Consider the following 13297-nt stretch of genomic DNA (forward strand, 5'->3'; position numbering starts at 1 on the left):
CCTTGGAAATGTGAGTACAATTCAGCAGATCAGTTTCAGTTCAATGAAAATTCTTTCACGTACAACAAAATGCTACTTTATGCAAAGGACAGACAACGCCATCAAACCACTGTCTCCATGAATTTACTTAAGTCAAAGTTCTGCTCTATAAATTCACTCAAGTAAAAGTGTCTAATTTCAGGTAAAGTCCTACCTCTATATAAAGTTATTACAGTGAAAAACTGACTGTGTCAATTAAACTCAAATATGGTTAAATGCAGTTTACACTGCACATAGTTAAACACTGTTGAAATGTTGAAAACCTGTGGTAAGCTGGGTCTCCTTTGGCAAGAACACAGCAGAGTCAACCTCATGGCATAGGTGTATACTGTTGAAGAACATGCACTATGAGTCCCACCTTGGAACCTACAAACACCTAAAGTCACAGGTATTAACTCTAACTCATTGGATAACTTCCTTTATGGTGGAGATTTGTCTTACATCAAAACCAACAACAATCCACCAGACATGAAGGAATGGCAGCAGGGATCACTGTACAACAGACAACATCTAAACACTCTGTCCAAGGGCATGATGGGAAACTCTACTCAGTATCCCCCCAGATTTGAAATCGTAGTGGGTGGAGCTTAGATCAATTGAGTCTTTACAGAGTTGAACTAACACTGGTGGATCCCCTGACTCATTCTGGTACTGATATTTGATAGTGATATTTCTGATACTGGTTTTTGGGTCCAATACCGATAGTACTCTTAGGTACTCATGAAACTAATAAAAATATTTAAACATAAACAAACAAAAAAAAAGCAAAAATTAAAATCTTTCAGTGAAAATTTGAGTTCTATTGATAAAAAAGTACAACTGCAAAAAGGTAATTTTTTTCTTATCTCTAATGAGTGTATCAGCCTGTAATTTATATAAGTGCCCCAAACTAAATTAAAGCTACAAAACCCAGTCTAAAATTGTGCTTATACAAGTATTGGTCTTGTCATAAAAAAAATATGAAAGTGAATGTATTTATGGTAAACAAGATATACTTAATGTGACTAAAGTAAAAATGCATTTTTATAAAAATACAGTGTGAGATTTGAAGACAACTACTGATGTAGTAATGTTTTAATCATATAAATGTAATAGATTGTTAAACTGGAGCTAAATAATATGAAAAGTTTAATCATAATAGCAAATGAATGTATAAGTAGACCTTTATCCAATAATCTAAATCAGCAAGGCAACTATTATCAAAGCCATCTTAATCAATTATTTTAATAAAAAGTGATATTTTGCCTCTTAAATCTGGTGGAGTGATGTTATATGCCTGTACTTACGAAGTACCAGTCAAGTACTTTAAATTTACGATACTTTAGTTTCCTAAATACACTTTATTGTTAGTAATTTACCTCATCTCTATAAAGCAGAAACAGCTTTAGGACATTTTGGCACAACAACCATTAACAGGGAAATCTAATATGTTGAGTGCAAGAAATTACACCACAGTTTATCATTATTAAATCATCTGGTTTAATAATAAACCAGCAAGAGACGTTTTCTAACACACTCAAATAACAAAAACGATGTTAGAAAAATATGAGCAATCTCAAACAGGCTCAACACATCATTTCAAACCACACTGATTTACACTGAGGCTAATGTTAGTACTATATATTGGGGTATTTTCTGTGGTATAGCTGTGGCACTGGACATGCTTGTAATTGTAGAATCTGTCTGCAGGATTGTGGTGTTTTAAGCCTCAGAAATAACGGCAGCATTATCCTTCATAAAGCAACACTGGAGACCGCTCATCTGACTGCTCTGTCTCTCTCTTTCTCACTATGGTCTCTTTGAGCACATAAGGCTAGAGTGTTGATAGTGTTGTGGGCGGGACATTAGGTTAAGGGAGGGAAAACTGACCTGGAGAAGAGGGCACACATGCAGCAGAGCCATAGTAGCAAACTTTTTATCAATTAGTTATATCAGTAATCGGTAAAATAAAATACTGATTCGAATAATCTGCAAAACGTAGAATATCGGCACTGATGAGCATTTATTGGTCAACCTCTACTTAATTGCAAAATTACTAATGTTCTATTGCAAGTGACATTAGAATAATAACATGCTGATGTTGCCATTCTCTAACTATAGCCAACAAGTAAACATCAACTAACTAAATCCTAATGCTTTATTTCGAAGGCTGATCAGAATGTCTAACACATCTTATTATCTAAAACAAGTGCACCTCATGTGCCGTAGGAGAGAAGCTAACACTAGCTGACATCACTCGCATCACATATTAGCAGTATTTTAACTATTTTTACACGTTTGGTTTGAGCTATCTTTAAATTATATCCTTCTGTATCTTTAGATAATAGATAAGAGGAAAAAATAATAAAATAATAGATAAGGAGCTTAGCAACAAGTAACTTAGTGTAACCTATTAACAGTTACCGAAGAGGGCAGGGCTCAATGAATGGTTACTACCTGTTAAGGGAGGGTCTTGACAAAGGTTCGTTTAAATTTTCCAATATTTGTGGCAATATGAAATGGTTAAGGTATTTTATGGCAATAATAAGAGAAACAATTATTCAGCAGAAATATACACATGAAAACAACACAATCATTTTATAACAAATACTTTGAATGTATTACTAATGTTAGGCTCCTTTTTATTACTCTCATGTACATTATACACTACACATAAATCTATTACATTGTTTAACAATGTAACAGATGCATATGTTAGCTTTTTGTTTTATAATTATTTACACCTATGTGTTCGAAAAAAGTTATTAGTTGAAAAATATCAACATTACAATTATATGCATGGAGAGATTAACTTATAAATTGCATTTTATTAAAATAACAGATAAATTCATTAAATGCATGGCCATATAAGTGCTTCTTTTGAAAAAATTGAAGTATTTATATTTTTTAAAAGGTTTATTTTTGGGCCTTTTCATGCCTTTATTAGACAGAGGAAGGACAGTGTCTTTCTTGTTTGTAAAGCCATATTGAGGTCAGGTTTTATCTGAAATTCATTTACTGTGCATCACAGCAACTAAATTGATAGCACTCCTCAATTCATCTGTAAGACAATCATCATGATCTGTGGATTACTTAAAGGTTAAAAATGAAGAGCTGTTAAATAAAAGACACATTAAATCTACAGTAAGGTATAGCTTCATTAGAGCTGTTACATCCATTTCAGGATGAAGAGCGGAGCTTAGAAACGATGTTAATCACAGTCCAACAACATACAAAAGAGCCCATCAAAAATCTACCATCATAAGGGGCCTCTTAAACGGCAGCATAAAGACAGAGATAATGGGAAGACTTGGGAGGTCCCTGGAGGGGGGAAGCTTTTGAAATTGGGGTCAGCAGCATCTATAGGAGGAGCTCATCTTCCTACCCCAATTCCTGCACCAACTGTCCCAGGCTAATGGCTTTCCATCTCTCTTACTGTACGACTGTATTCTTCAACTTGTTCCCAGTTTACACAACCTCGACTTAACCCTCCACCCCTTCCCCCTCCGTCCTTCTGCCTCCCTCCGTCTAACTCTGCCTCCTGCAGGGGTGCTGACACATAAACTACAGCAGGTGCGGGACGCGCTGGGCAGACTCGGCCTCTAATTGGTCCTTGGTGGAGTCACAGCTGTTGCCCCCAACCACAGACTAGCATGAGTTGTAGCCCCTGCCCCGAAATCGACAGATCTCTATTGTTCTCTGGAGAGGCAAAGCTTTGCCACAATCCATCATAACAACTACCCACTCAGACCATACAGTATCTGAGTCTCAACTTGTCAATACGACAGTTGCTGTCAAACACACTCATTACTCAGTCGAATAAGAGAAATCCCGTTAATATTACAGAGATCTAATTTTGACTATAACCTTGATGCCCAATATCTTAATAACATCCAAAAGTCTGTTCCTCTCTTCTTTAGGTTTAGCCAAGGTCAAAGTGAAGCATATGAACTGCCTCAAATAAGCTCTCAGAGAGAAACAAAAACCAACAAATGCACTTCCATGGTTGGGTGCAACTAAAGTTCAGATACATATGAAGTGCAAGCAAAACTCTGTCATTTGCAATGACATGTAGAATAAATTGGGCAAGGAATTCAGGTTATGCCAAATTGGAAAGACACTACAAGATGTGTGCTTAGCAGCTGAGATTTATGGCAAATTTGCTTCATCTTGCGTACCTCAAGGTGGAATTGAACACATTTACATTGCAACAACTCTTTTCTGCTTACTCCCAAGAAACCATCAAAACCATTCTAAAATATCAATAACTTAATTTTCCCCCTTTTGGTAAAAAAAAAGTGAGTCCAACAATACAGCACTTAAAGAAGATTAACTCTTAGTTCTAATTTTAAACAAGCTTTAGAAATAGGCCATAATTGAATTAGGTCTTCATTGAATGTGGTAGGAGAGGGAGGTGTGGTGAGTTATAATGGGGCATGATCAGTCTGCCCACTGGAGTGTGGATCCCACAGGATACAGACGTGCTCAGACAAACAGCTATTTAAATCTCCACAATAGACGGAGCTAAATTAGTCTTCTGTAAATGAGAAAGCAGCTTAATGAGAGGCCTAGAACACTACAGAATCCACCCCCCAAACAAACTAAATCCAACAATTTGACTCAAACAGTTTGAAAGTTTCAATGCATTCTTGCAACTAGGCTCTCTTTTTCACAGTTCACGGTTGGGAAGTAGCTCAAAAGCATCCTGCAGTGAATATTAATCACTCTTCATGAATATATCACTAATAAGAAAATCACTCAGGAACACCGCAGTCAAGAAAGACATACTTAAGTCATCATCACTTCCATTATCTGGTGAAGCGAAGCGAAAATGTAAATGAAGGAAATTACAAGGTAATGGAAAAAGAACACACCTAGGAGAAGCTTTTCTCCTCTCACTCCTCTATTTTTCAGTCTTTGGGTAGAGTTTGCAATTACAAAGAGTTAGCCTATTTAACAGACTCACCTGACACTGAGATCCTCATGGAGGCCTCCAGGGGCCTGTTGTTATCCAAGGCCTGGCTCAGCTGGATCTCCCCGGTGCTTTGGTTCAGGAGAACAAGGTTAAGCTCATTTCCCAATTCAAAGCTGTAGTGGAGCTGGTCCGATACATCAGGGTCATGTGCAGGGATGCGTCCGATCACTCCAGTGGGAAAGCTGCTTGATTTGTCAGTAACATAGTTGTTGAATATGATCTGGAAGTTTTTGAGAACAGGAATGTTGTCGTTCTTGTCAACAAGTTTGATGTGGATGGTGGCACGGCTGACCAGAGGGGCAGATGTGGCCTGGACCACGATGACATACTCAGGCCTGGTCTCATAGTCCAGGTCTATCAGTGCAGTAAGTTCTCCTGAGAAGATGTCCAACTGGAACACCTCAGGGATGTTTCCCTCAACTATTTGGTACATAATCTGTGCATTACTGCCTTCATCTGGATCTGTGGCTGAGATATGAGCAACCACAACCCCTATTGGGCTGTTTTCCTCCACCATAATATCAAACTCGTCCTTCTCAAATACAGGGGGATTGTCATTCACATCTAGGATTGTTACCTGGATGTTCACTGGCGTTTTCAGAGCAGGAACTCCTTTATCTACAGCAAAAGCCTGCAGGCTGTAAACAGGCACATTTTCTCTGTCTAATCTACGCAGAGTCCGAACAATACCAGAGGTGGATTCAATTATGAAATCTCCATCCCCATCCTCCCCTCCCTGGAAGGTGTAGAAGACCCTGCCGTTCAGCCCAGAGTCTCTATCAGTAGCTGAAACCTGGACTACACTGGTGAACACAGGCACATCCTCCATAACAGAACCCACGTAATGGTCTCTGAGAAAGCGGGGGGAGTTGTCATTGACATCATTCACCAGAATCTCTAGGTAGGTTGTGTCAGATTTCTGTGGGATGCCGTTATCCCGAGCTGTGATAGCCAGTGTGTAGGAAACCTGGTCTTCGTAATCTAGCTCCATCTGTGTGGTGACAGCGCCTGTGTCCGGGTCAATGTCAAACTGAGGGATGCTGTCATCCATGAAGTAGGTGATTCGAGCGTTCTCACCTGTATCTTCGTCTGTGGCACTGATCACAACCACAGTGGTGCCCACAGGCCTGTCTTCATTGATGTTGACGGTGTAATGTGAGCTCTGAAACACAGGCCGGTGGGTGTTGGCGTCTGTGACATTAACAAACACTTTAGCTGTATCGAAGAGTGTGCCATCACTGGCTGTGACAGTGAGGACGTATTGTCGCTCAAGTTTGTAGTCTAAAGGAAGTGCCAGTGTAATCAACCCTCCTCCACTCTGACTTGTGATGGAGAACCTGTTACGGGTGTTTCCGCTTGATATCTGATACGTCACCACACTGTTGATGTCCTGGTCTACGGCTGACACTGTAACCACACTAGTCCCGACGGCTGCGTCCTCATTCAGTCTCATGTAATATGCTTTCTGAGTAAAGTCTGGGTTGTTGTCATTGACGTCTAGAATAGTCATGGTAATGCTAGCTGAGGAAGACATAACAGGGTAGCCGTGATCACGAGCCTCCACTCCAAAGTTGTAAAAATCTACACTCTCCCTGTCCAGCTCAGCTGCCACTACAATCCACCCTGTGCTGTTATTGATACTGAAGGGGAAGTTTGGTGTGGTTTCAGTGAGGCGATACTCCAACCTGGAATTTTCGCTGGAGTCTGCATCCACTGCCTGGATGTGGATGATGGAGTACCCCAGTGGCACATTCTCCAGAACGGTGGCCTGGAATGGGGTGCTGACAAAAATGGGGGCGTTGTCATTAACATCCAACACCTGCACAGTAACTAGGCCGCTGATGTTGGACAGAGGAGGGCGTCCTCCATCCTGAGCTCTGATTCTTAAGGTGTATTCTTTGTTTGCCTCATAATCCAGGTGACTCACCAGGTCCATTTTACCTGTCTGAGCATCTATATAAAACTGTCCCCTGGTGTTCCCACTCATGATACTGAAGTGGACGATAGCGTTGCTCCCTCTGTCCTGATCAGTGGCGGTGACCTGAAGAATCTCTGTGTTAGGGGCCATGTCTTCCGGCACCTGAACCACATAGCGTTTCTCACTAAACTGGGGGGCATTATCATTGTCATCTTCAACTACGATGTAGACAGTAGCCGTGGCGCTACGGGGCTCAGGGTCACGACCTTGGTCATTAGCTTCAACCAAAAGCATATACGCTTCTACCTCCTCTCTGTCTACAAGACCTTTGGTGCGGATAACACCAGACCTGGAATCAATCTCAAACACATCACTGGACCCGTTACTGTTGATGATACGATAGAGGATGTTACCATTAACAGGTGCATCCCCATCTGTAGCCCTCACTGTCAACACTTCATAGCCTATTTCTAGATTCTCTCTGATGCTTTCTTTATAGTCCTGCTGCTCAAACACTGGGTCATGATCATTTGTGTCACTGACTGTGATAGTGAGAGTTGCCATGGCTGTACGACGAGGTGTGCCATGATCAACTGCTGTCACACGAAACACATGGGTGTCTTTTGTCTCCCTGTCCAGCACCTCTACAGTGGACACAGCCCCATTTGTGGGGTCCACAGCAAAGAGGTTGTTGGAGCGGCTATCAAACAGAGCCTCTATGAAATACTCCAGCCGACCTGCCTCCCCCTCATCCACATCTACTGCTTTCAAAACAACAACAGGCGTCCCAGCTGGCTTGTTCTCTGCAACAGACACCTGGTACATAGGAGGCTGAAATTGGGGGCTGCTGTTAGGGCTTCTCCTCCTCCTGCTCACAATCCCTGATTCAGACTGGGCTGCCTTTTCTAATAACTTCCCCAGGTGGGGCGGTCCGAAGGGCCCCTGCCCCACACGCCAGTGAATGGTGACTGGATTGACTTTAGCACCCAATCTATTTCCAGTGAGTACATCACAAAGCAAGTCCAGCTCTAGGAGTGTGTCCTGCCTCCAGCACAGGGTCTCAGACACAAACAAGTTCCCCTCAGAAAAGTAAAAGTCACGGCTGTTGGCCACTTTGCATCTGACTGGAGATCCAGGTAGCAGACCCCCCACTGAAAATAAAGCAGAGTCTGCTTGGTGGCACTCTGAGTTGTGGTTACTGTGAGTGTTTAACAAACTGAGCACCTCCATGTCCCACTGAGGTTTTCTTTTAGGCTTGTTTGAACAGTTCCTACCGTGAACATGCACGTTGTACTGGCTGGTGAGTAGGTGCCTGTAGCCGGAGTCCGTGCAATCAGCCACAGTGAACACGGTGAAGGGGTTGGAGCGCAGCGTGGGGCACTTTACGGAGTCCGAAACAAACACAATGCCCGCTGCGGAGTCAGTCTCCAGAAACCGCTCCGTGAATTTTGGCGCAAGTACCTGATCCAAAGTACACCGTGCGCCCTGCTCCAAGCCGGCCACCACTGTCCTTGTCCCCACATTCTCACTGATATGAACAGTGTAACAACGCACCAGCGAAACCAGCTTACACCACCAGAAAATCCACAACAAATCCCATTTAAAGAAGTGCATCGCTCCTCAGTTTGTGTTCAGCCAGACCTCCGAAAGCGTATTTCTGCATCAGCTCCTTATTCCTTTAAACTTTTCGCCTGTGAGTTTCCCTTTGTTGCAGAGGAGCCATGCTCCCGGTGCGCGCGCTCCGGTCACTCCGGTGTCTTTGAGGAAGGTAAAACCGCAGTAACCTTGGCAGGAGGGACTCACACACACACTTACTCACACAAACACACGCCGGTAACGACAGTAGCAGCGGCAGAACCTCCGCTCCGTCCGCGTAACTCCTCTTGAATGGTGAAAAATGGCTCCTGCTCCCCCTGCGCCTTGAGGCTCCTCATTATCATAAACCTGTGTGTCTCCGTGTGTGAGTGTGTGGGAGAGAGAGGACAACAGCTCTGTTAGAGGTCCGAGGACTTGACAGAAACCCCCTGCCACTAGTGATAAATGGTAACTTCCTAAAAGCTTAATTTATTTACAGAAAACAACAACTTTCATCAATTTACTTGACGTGTTTTCTCTCAGTTTTGAATGGTACTTGCCAGCCAACACGACTAAAAATACGTCATTTATACGTAGGTAGGCAGCGTATTTATTTACCTTTGATCGTTTCATTGAACTTTTTGTCAGTTTCAGCTCATACAATTTAGATGAGAGATAGTTTAGATGATGGAGGTTTGTGTTATCACCCAAAACCACTGCTATTTAATCAGTGACGAACATGTTAGCATACATTCACCACCCACATCCAAAAGGGTTTACTGATTAACCAGAACACATTCCTCAAGAGTTAGGGGCTTTTAGCGAAGGCACTGAGAGTTTTGGAGTTTCATCTTTAGCTGGTTGCCTGTAAAAAGAGTTTAATATAGAGAGAATAATCTAATTAAATTCCAAAGCAATACAGTAAATGAACGCCTATTACCTGCAGTTTCCAACCACTTATTCAGTCATGTGTGTCTTCTCAAATCATTCTCTCTAATTTTTACATTAAGTTGCCCATAAAGGAAAATCTTCCAAATAAACAATCATGGATCACAAGACACGTTTAGCCAAGATCGGTTAGTGCTTTCATATTCAGCTTGAGGTGTTGGGCACTTAAAACACACTGATTTAAACTGAATGCAGACCTGTGAGATCTTTTCTAAAAGTTGTAAAACTTGAAGCTCGCCTGTGAGCTAACTGTTAGCGACATCTAGTGGACATGCTGCATTCACACAAGTCAAAGAGGCTTGTTTCCCTCATCCCTATTTACAGTTCTTTTATTAAAAAGTGTAATGATCATAACCAGTGATGCTTTCATCTTTCCTTGTTACACACTTTGCTATTTTTTTACAATTAGTTTTTTGTTTAAATGAATGATAAGAAAAAAAACCCACAGAGTCCCTTTAGCCGCTCAGGATGGATTATACAATGTAACATTCATTGGCAGATGTTTTACCTAGGTTTTGTAGAAAATCTTGGATTTTTAAAAAATATTTCTAGGCACCTGAGGGGCTTCATGACTGACTTGACTTTGAAGACAACCACTGGAGCCCATTCTTGACCTCTGAAAAAGCCATCTTTAGAGGAGGTTGGAGGGCCAACACCAGGAAAAATGGCTTGAGGGGAAAAAGGGAATATGCTCAATACATTATAATGACATTCTTTCATTAAAAGTACATCAAAGTGACGATGAAATATCAAAAATCCATTTCCTAAATGTTATTTTGCATAAATAAATGATGTTAGAAAGATGATAATCATAGCATGGAGAGATACAGGCCTAAAACCCTATACCAACTGAAGCGATAAAGTTTTCAAGATTCAAGAGCAGGGGTCCCCAAATTTTCGCATGCCAAAGACTTCCCTATCATAAGCTGTTGCTTTGATACCCCCATCTTGTAAATTAAAACATTAAAATCAGTCTTAAGATCTTTTCTATATTTTAATTGCAATTTGCAACTTGTTATTCATCCATTTTATTTAATGTTTTTATGTAATACAAATAGTACCTCATTTAATTCCCCACATTTCATACATTTATTATATTCAGTGTATTTGTGCCATTTTTAATGTAAATATTTGTCTAAAAATTAGTACATAGATTTTGATATGCATTGATTTGTAACAATGGAAATGACATCTTAAAATGTTACCACATATTGTTAGAAGCCTATCATTAAAGTGAGAAAACTTGTGTTAGTAGATTATTTCTTTGTTGTAAAAACGATTCTTGGTGATAAATCCCACACCGTTTGAAAGCCTGTTTATCCCCCCTTTCAAATTGTACAACATTTGTAAGGAACATGCATTTGTGGGATGAGCAGCAGAGCTTAGTATGTTGGCTGCATCGATGAAAAACATGCCAAATCTTCTCTTCCCCTGTGATATTTGCTTATTCTGACATTGTCTCTTGTTTGGTGTTGTTTTGTGGATTAGATGATTGAAGTCTGAAGAAACAAGTCATACTGGCAATTTAACCATCTACTCATTTAACAAACAGGAGTCTTAATAGCATGTTAAAGAACCAGACACAGCCACAACAGCCTGGCACCTCCTCCTCATGCAGCTCACCAGCCTGGTCACACAGTGCTGTGTGATGGCATCCCATTCTTCAACCAGCCTTTGTCACAAGTCAGCCAGTGTGGTTGTGTTGGTCACTCTGGAGCGAACAGCCTGCCCAAGCTGATCCCTCAGGTGTTCAATGGGGTTGAGGTCAGAAATGCTAGCAAGCCATTTCATCCTCTCCTCTCCCAGATTTTGGAGATAGTCTGCGATAAAGTGTGGTCCCAGACTGTGGAGATATGGGATTGCCACTGGTTGCAGAATCTCATCTCACTATCTCTCTACATTGAGATTGCCTCTAATGATGACAAGCCTCGTTTTCTAGTGAGGGAGATGTCATCCCACACCATCACACTGCCTTCACCAAAAGATGTTACTCTATTGGTGCAGCATCAGCACAGCGTTCTCTGAGTTTTCTCCACACTTTGACTGTATAATCCAACTGCTGTACACAGAATCTGGACTCATCGCTGAACATAACATTCCTCCAAGTGTTCAGCATGTGTTGCCTATACAACACAAATGGGCCTGACGGTGAAAGGCAGTCATAGCAGGCCTCCTAACAGCCCTATGAGACCTGAGTTTGGCTGCATGCGGTCTGTTGCGGATTGTCTGAGCAGAGAGTTGTCAGACATATCGTCCTGCAAACCTTTACAAAATTTGTAGAAGACAGCCTACAGTTCCTAAGTGCTGACAGGGTGAGGAAAGGGTGTTCTTGGGGCGTCGTCTTCTTGGGACGCCCACTTTGCAGCCTGTTTCTTGCATCCCCTGTTATATGGGACTTGCCCTTCAACTTGGAGATGGTACTAGGGCTCACTCAAAACAATGCCTCAACTTGGTTTTGGGGGACACCAGCTTGAAATTGCCCTCTTGCATAGACCCAATCCAATCAATAGCATACCTATTCTAGGAGCAGACACCTACTGACCACTGTAGCATGGTCAGTACGTGGGGGTATCAGAAGATTGAAGCAAAAGTGAATAGCAACAGCAAAATGAGCTGTTTGGTATCGGCAGAGATTTGGCAAATATTTAATGGGCGCAACCCACATACTCAGCTCTGCTCCTCATCCCACAAATGCATGTTCCTTACAAATGTGAAGCCAAGAAGTAGGGTTACAACATAAAAATAATCTACCAAACACAAATTTCCTTTCTTTTTATACTAGGTGGCATTGATTTTTTATTTCTTTTCCCTTTAAATTTCCAGGATCCCCTCAGCATACCCTTGACACCTCCGGGGGACCAGGAACCCTTAATCGTAATTGAAAAAACACAGTTTCTGTTGTCCTATGAATGAGATGGGCATATTAATTTAAAAAAAGGGTTTTCTAGAGGTAGAAGAAACTACTAAGTGATAAGTACAAGTAGAGATCAGCAAATATGCCTTTGTTGACTTTATATCACATTTCACACATATGAACACTGCAAACAAGAGATATTAATGTCAGGCAAATAAAACCTTCAGTTATTTTCCATGCAGTTAAACAATGTGCTATACCAGTGTACGAAAAGTGAGTTCACCTGCAGAAATTAAGTATGTTTAATGTTTGTTCAGTATTCAACCATTCCTCAGTGTTGATGTTTCGTATTAAATCATATGAATAATAACATGGTTAGCAAAAATATTTACAAATTATTATCATTACTTTAATTTTGATTAGCTATATTATGCTTTTGACACCGACACTTTGGCAATATGCTGTAACATTAATGTCAATAAAGTTTATTGAGCTGAAAACTGAAATTGAGAGTTTCCTTCCCTTGTTTAAAAAAAAAGGCTAAATCCCAATTCCTTTTTATTTTGAACCAAAAGATTACCCAACATTGGGCCCTAGGACTTTTGCTTTGGTTGCTGTGCTATCAAATAGGTATTGATAACATTTGATGTTCACTATTATCATATCTAAGTGAAAAATTCTTGTAAGTAAAAAACCCTGAATAGCTGTTCACCCACTAATCATGATGTATATTTTCACTAAATTTCTGTGATATTGCAGCATTGCATACTCCTATGGCTTCCCTCATTCATTTCACCAGCTTCTTTAAAACGACCAGAACTGCAATATTCACACATATTCATGCATATGAAAAATAGAGTTTTTTTTATGACCTTAAACTGGCCTATGGTTTTGGAAACATCTTTCCACAGAAAATTTCTGCTGCTCTCTGTTTACGACACATCTAAACATTAACAGGCCTGAGGCATGTGCTCAAACTGGGGAAAAATCTTAATGAAACACACATTCC

General features: G+C 40.9%; 1 protein-coding gene across 4 annotated transcripts in view; it reads right to left on the minus strand.

Annotated features, from left to right (window-relative positions):
* Positions 1 to 8841, minus strand: part of celsr2 (cadherin, EGF LAG seven-pass G-type receptor 2) — an 87901-nt gene extending 79060 nt beyond the window's left edge. For all 4 annotated transcript variants that reach the window (XM_041783527.1, XM_041783526.1, XM_041783525.1 and 1 more), the window contains exon 1: positions 4985 to 8841. In XM_041783527.1, coding sequence (XP_041639461.1) covers positions 4985 to 8525 — 3541 coding nt within the window. In that variant the 5' untranslated portion in view covers positions 8526 to 8841. The remainder of the gene's footprint in view (positions 1 to 4984) is intronic.
* Between the last annotated feature and the right edge of the window lie 4456 nt (positions 8842 to 13297).

Source organism: Cheilinus undulatus, linkage group 3 (assembly GCF_018320785.1).
Source record: "Cheilinus undulatus linkage group 3, ASM1832078v1, whole genome shotgun sequence".
Taxonomy (NCBI): domain Eukaryota; kingdom Metazoa; phylum Chordata; class Actinopteri; order Labriformes; family Labridae; genus Cheilinus; species Cheilinus undulatus.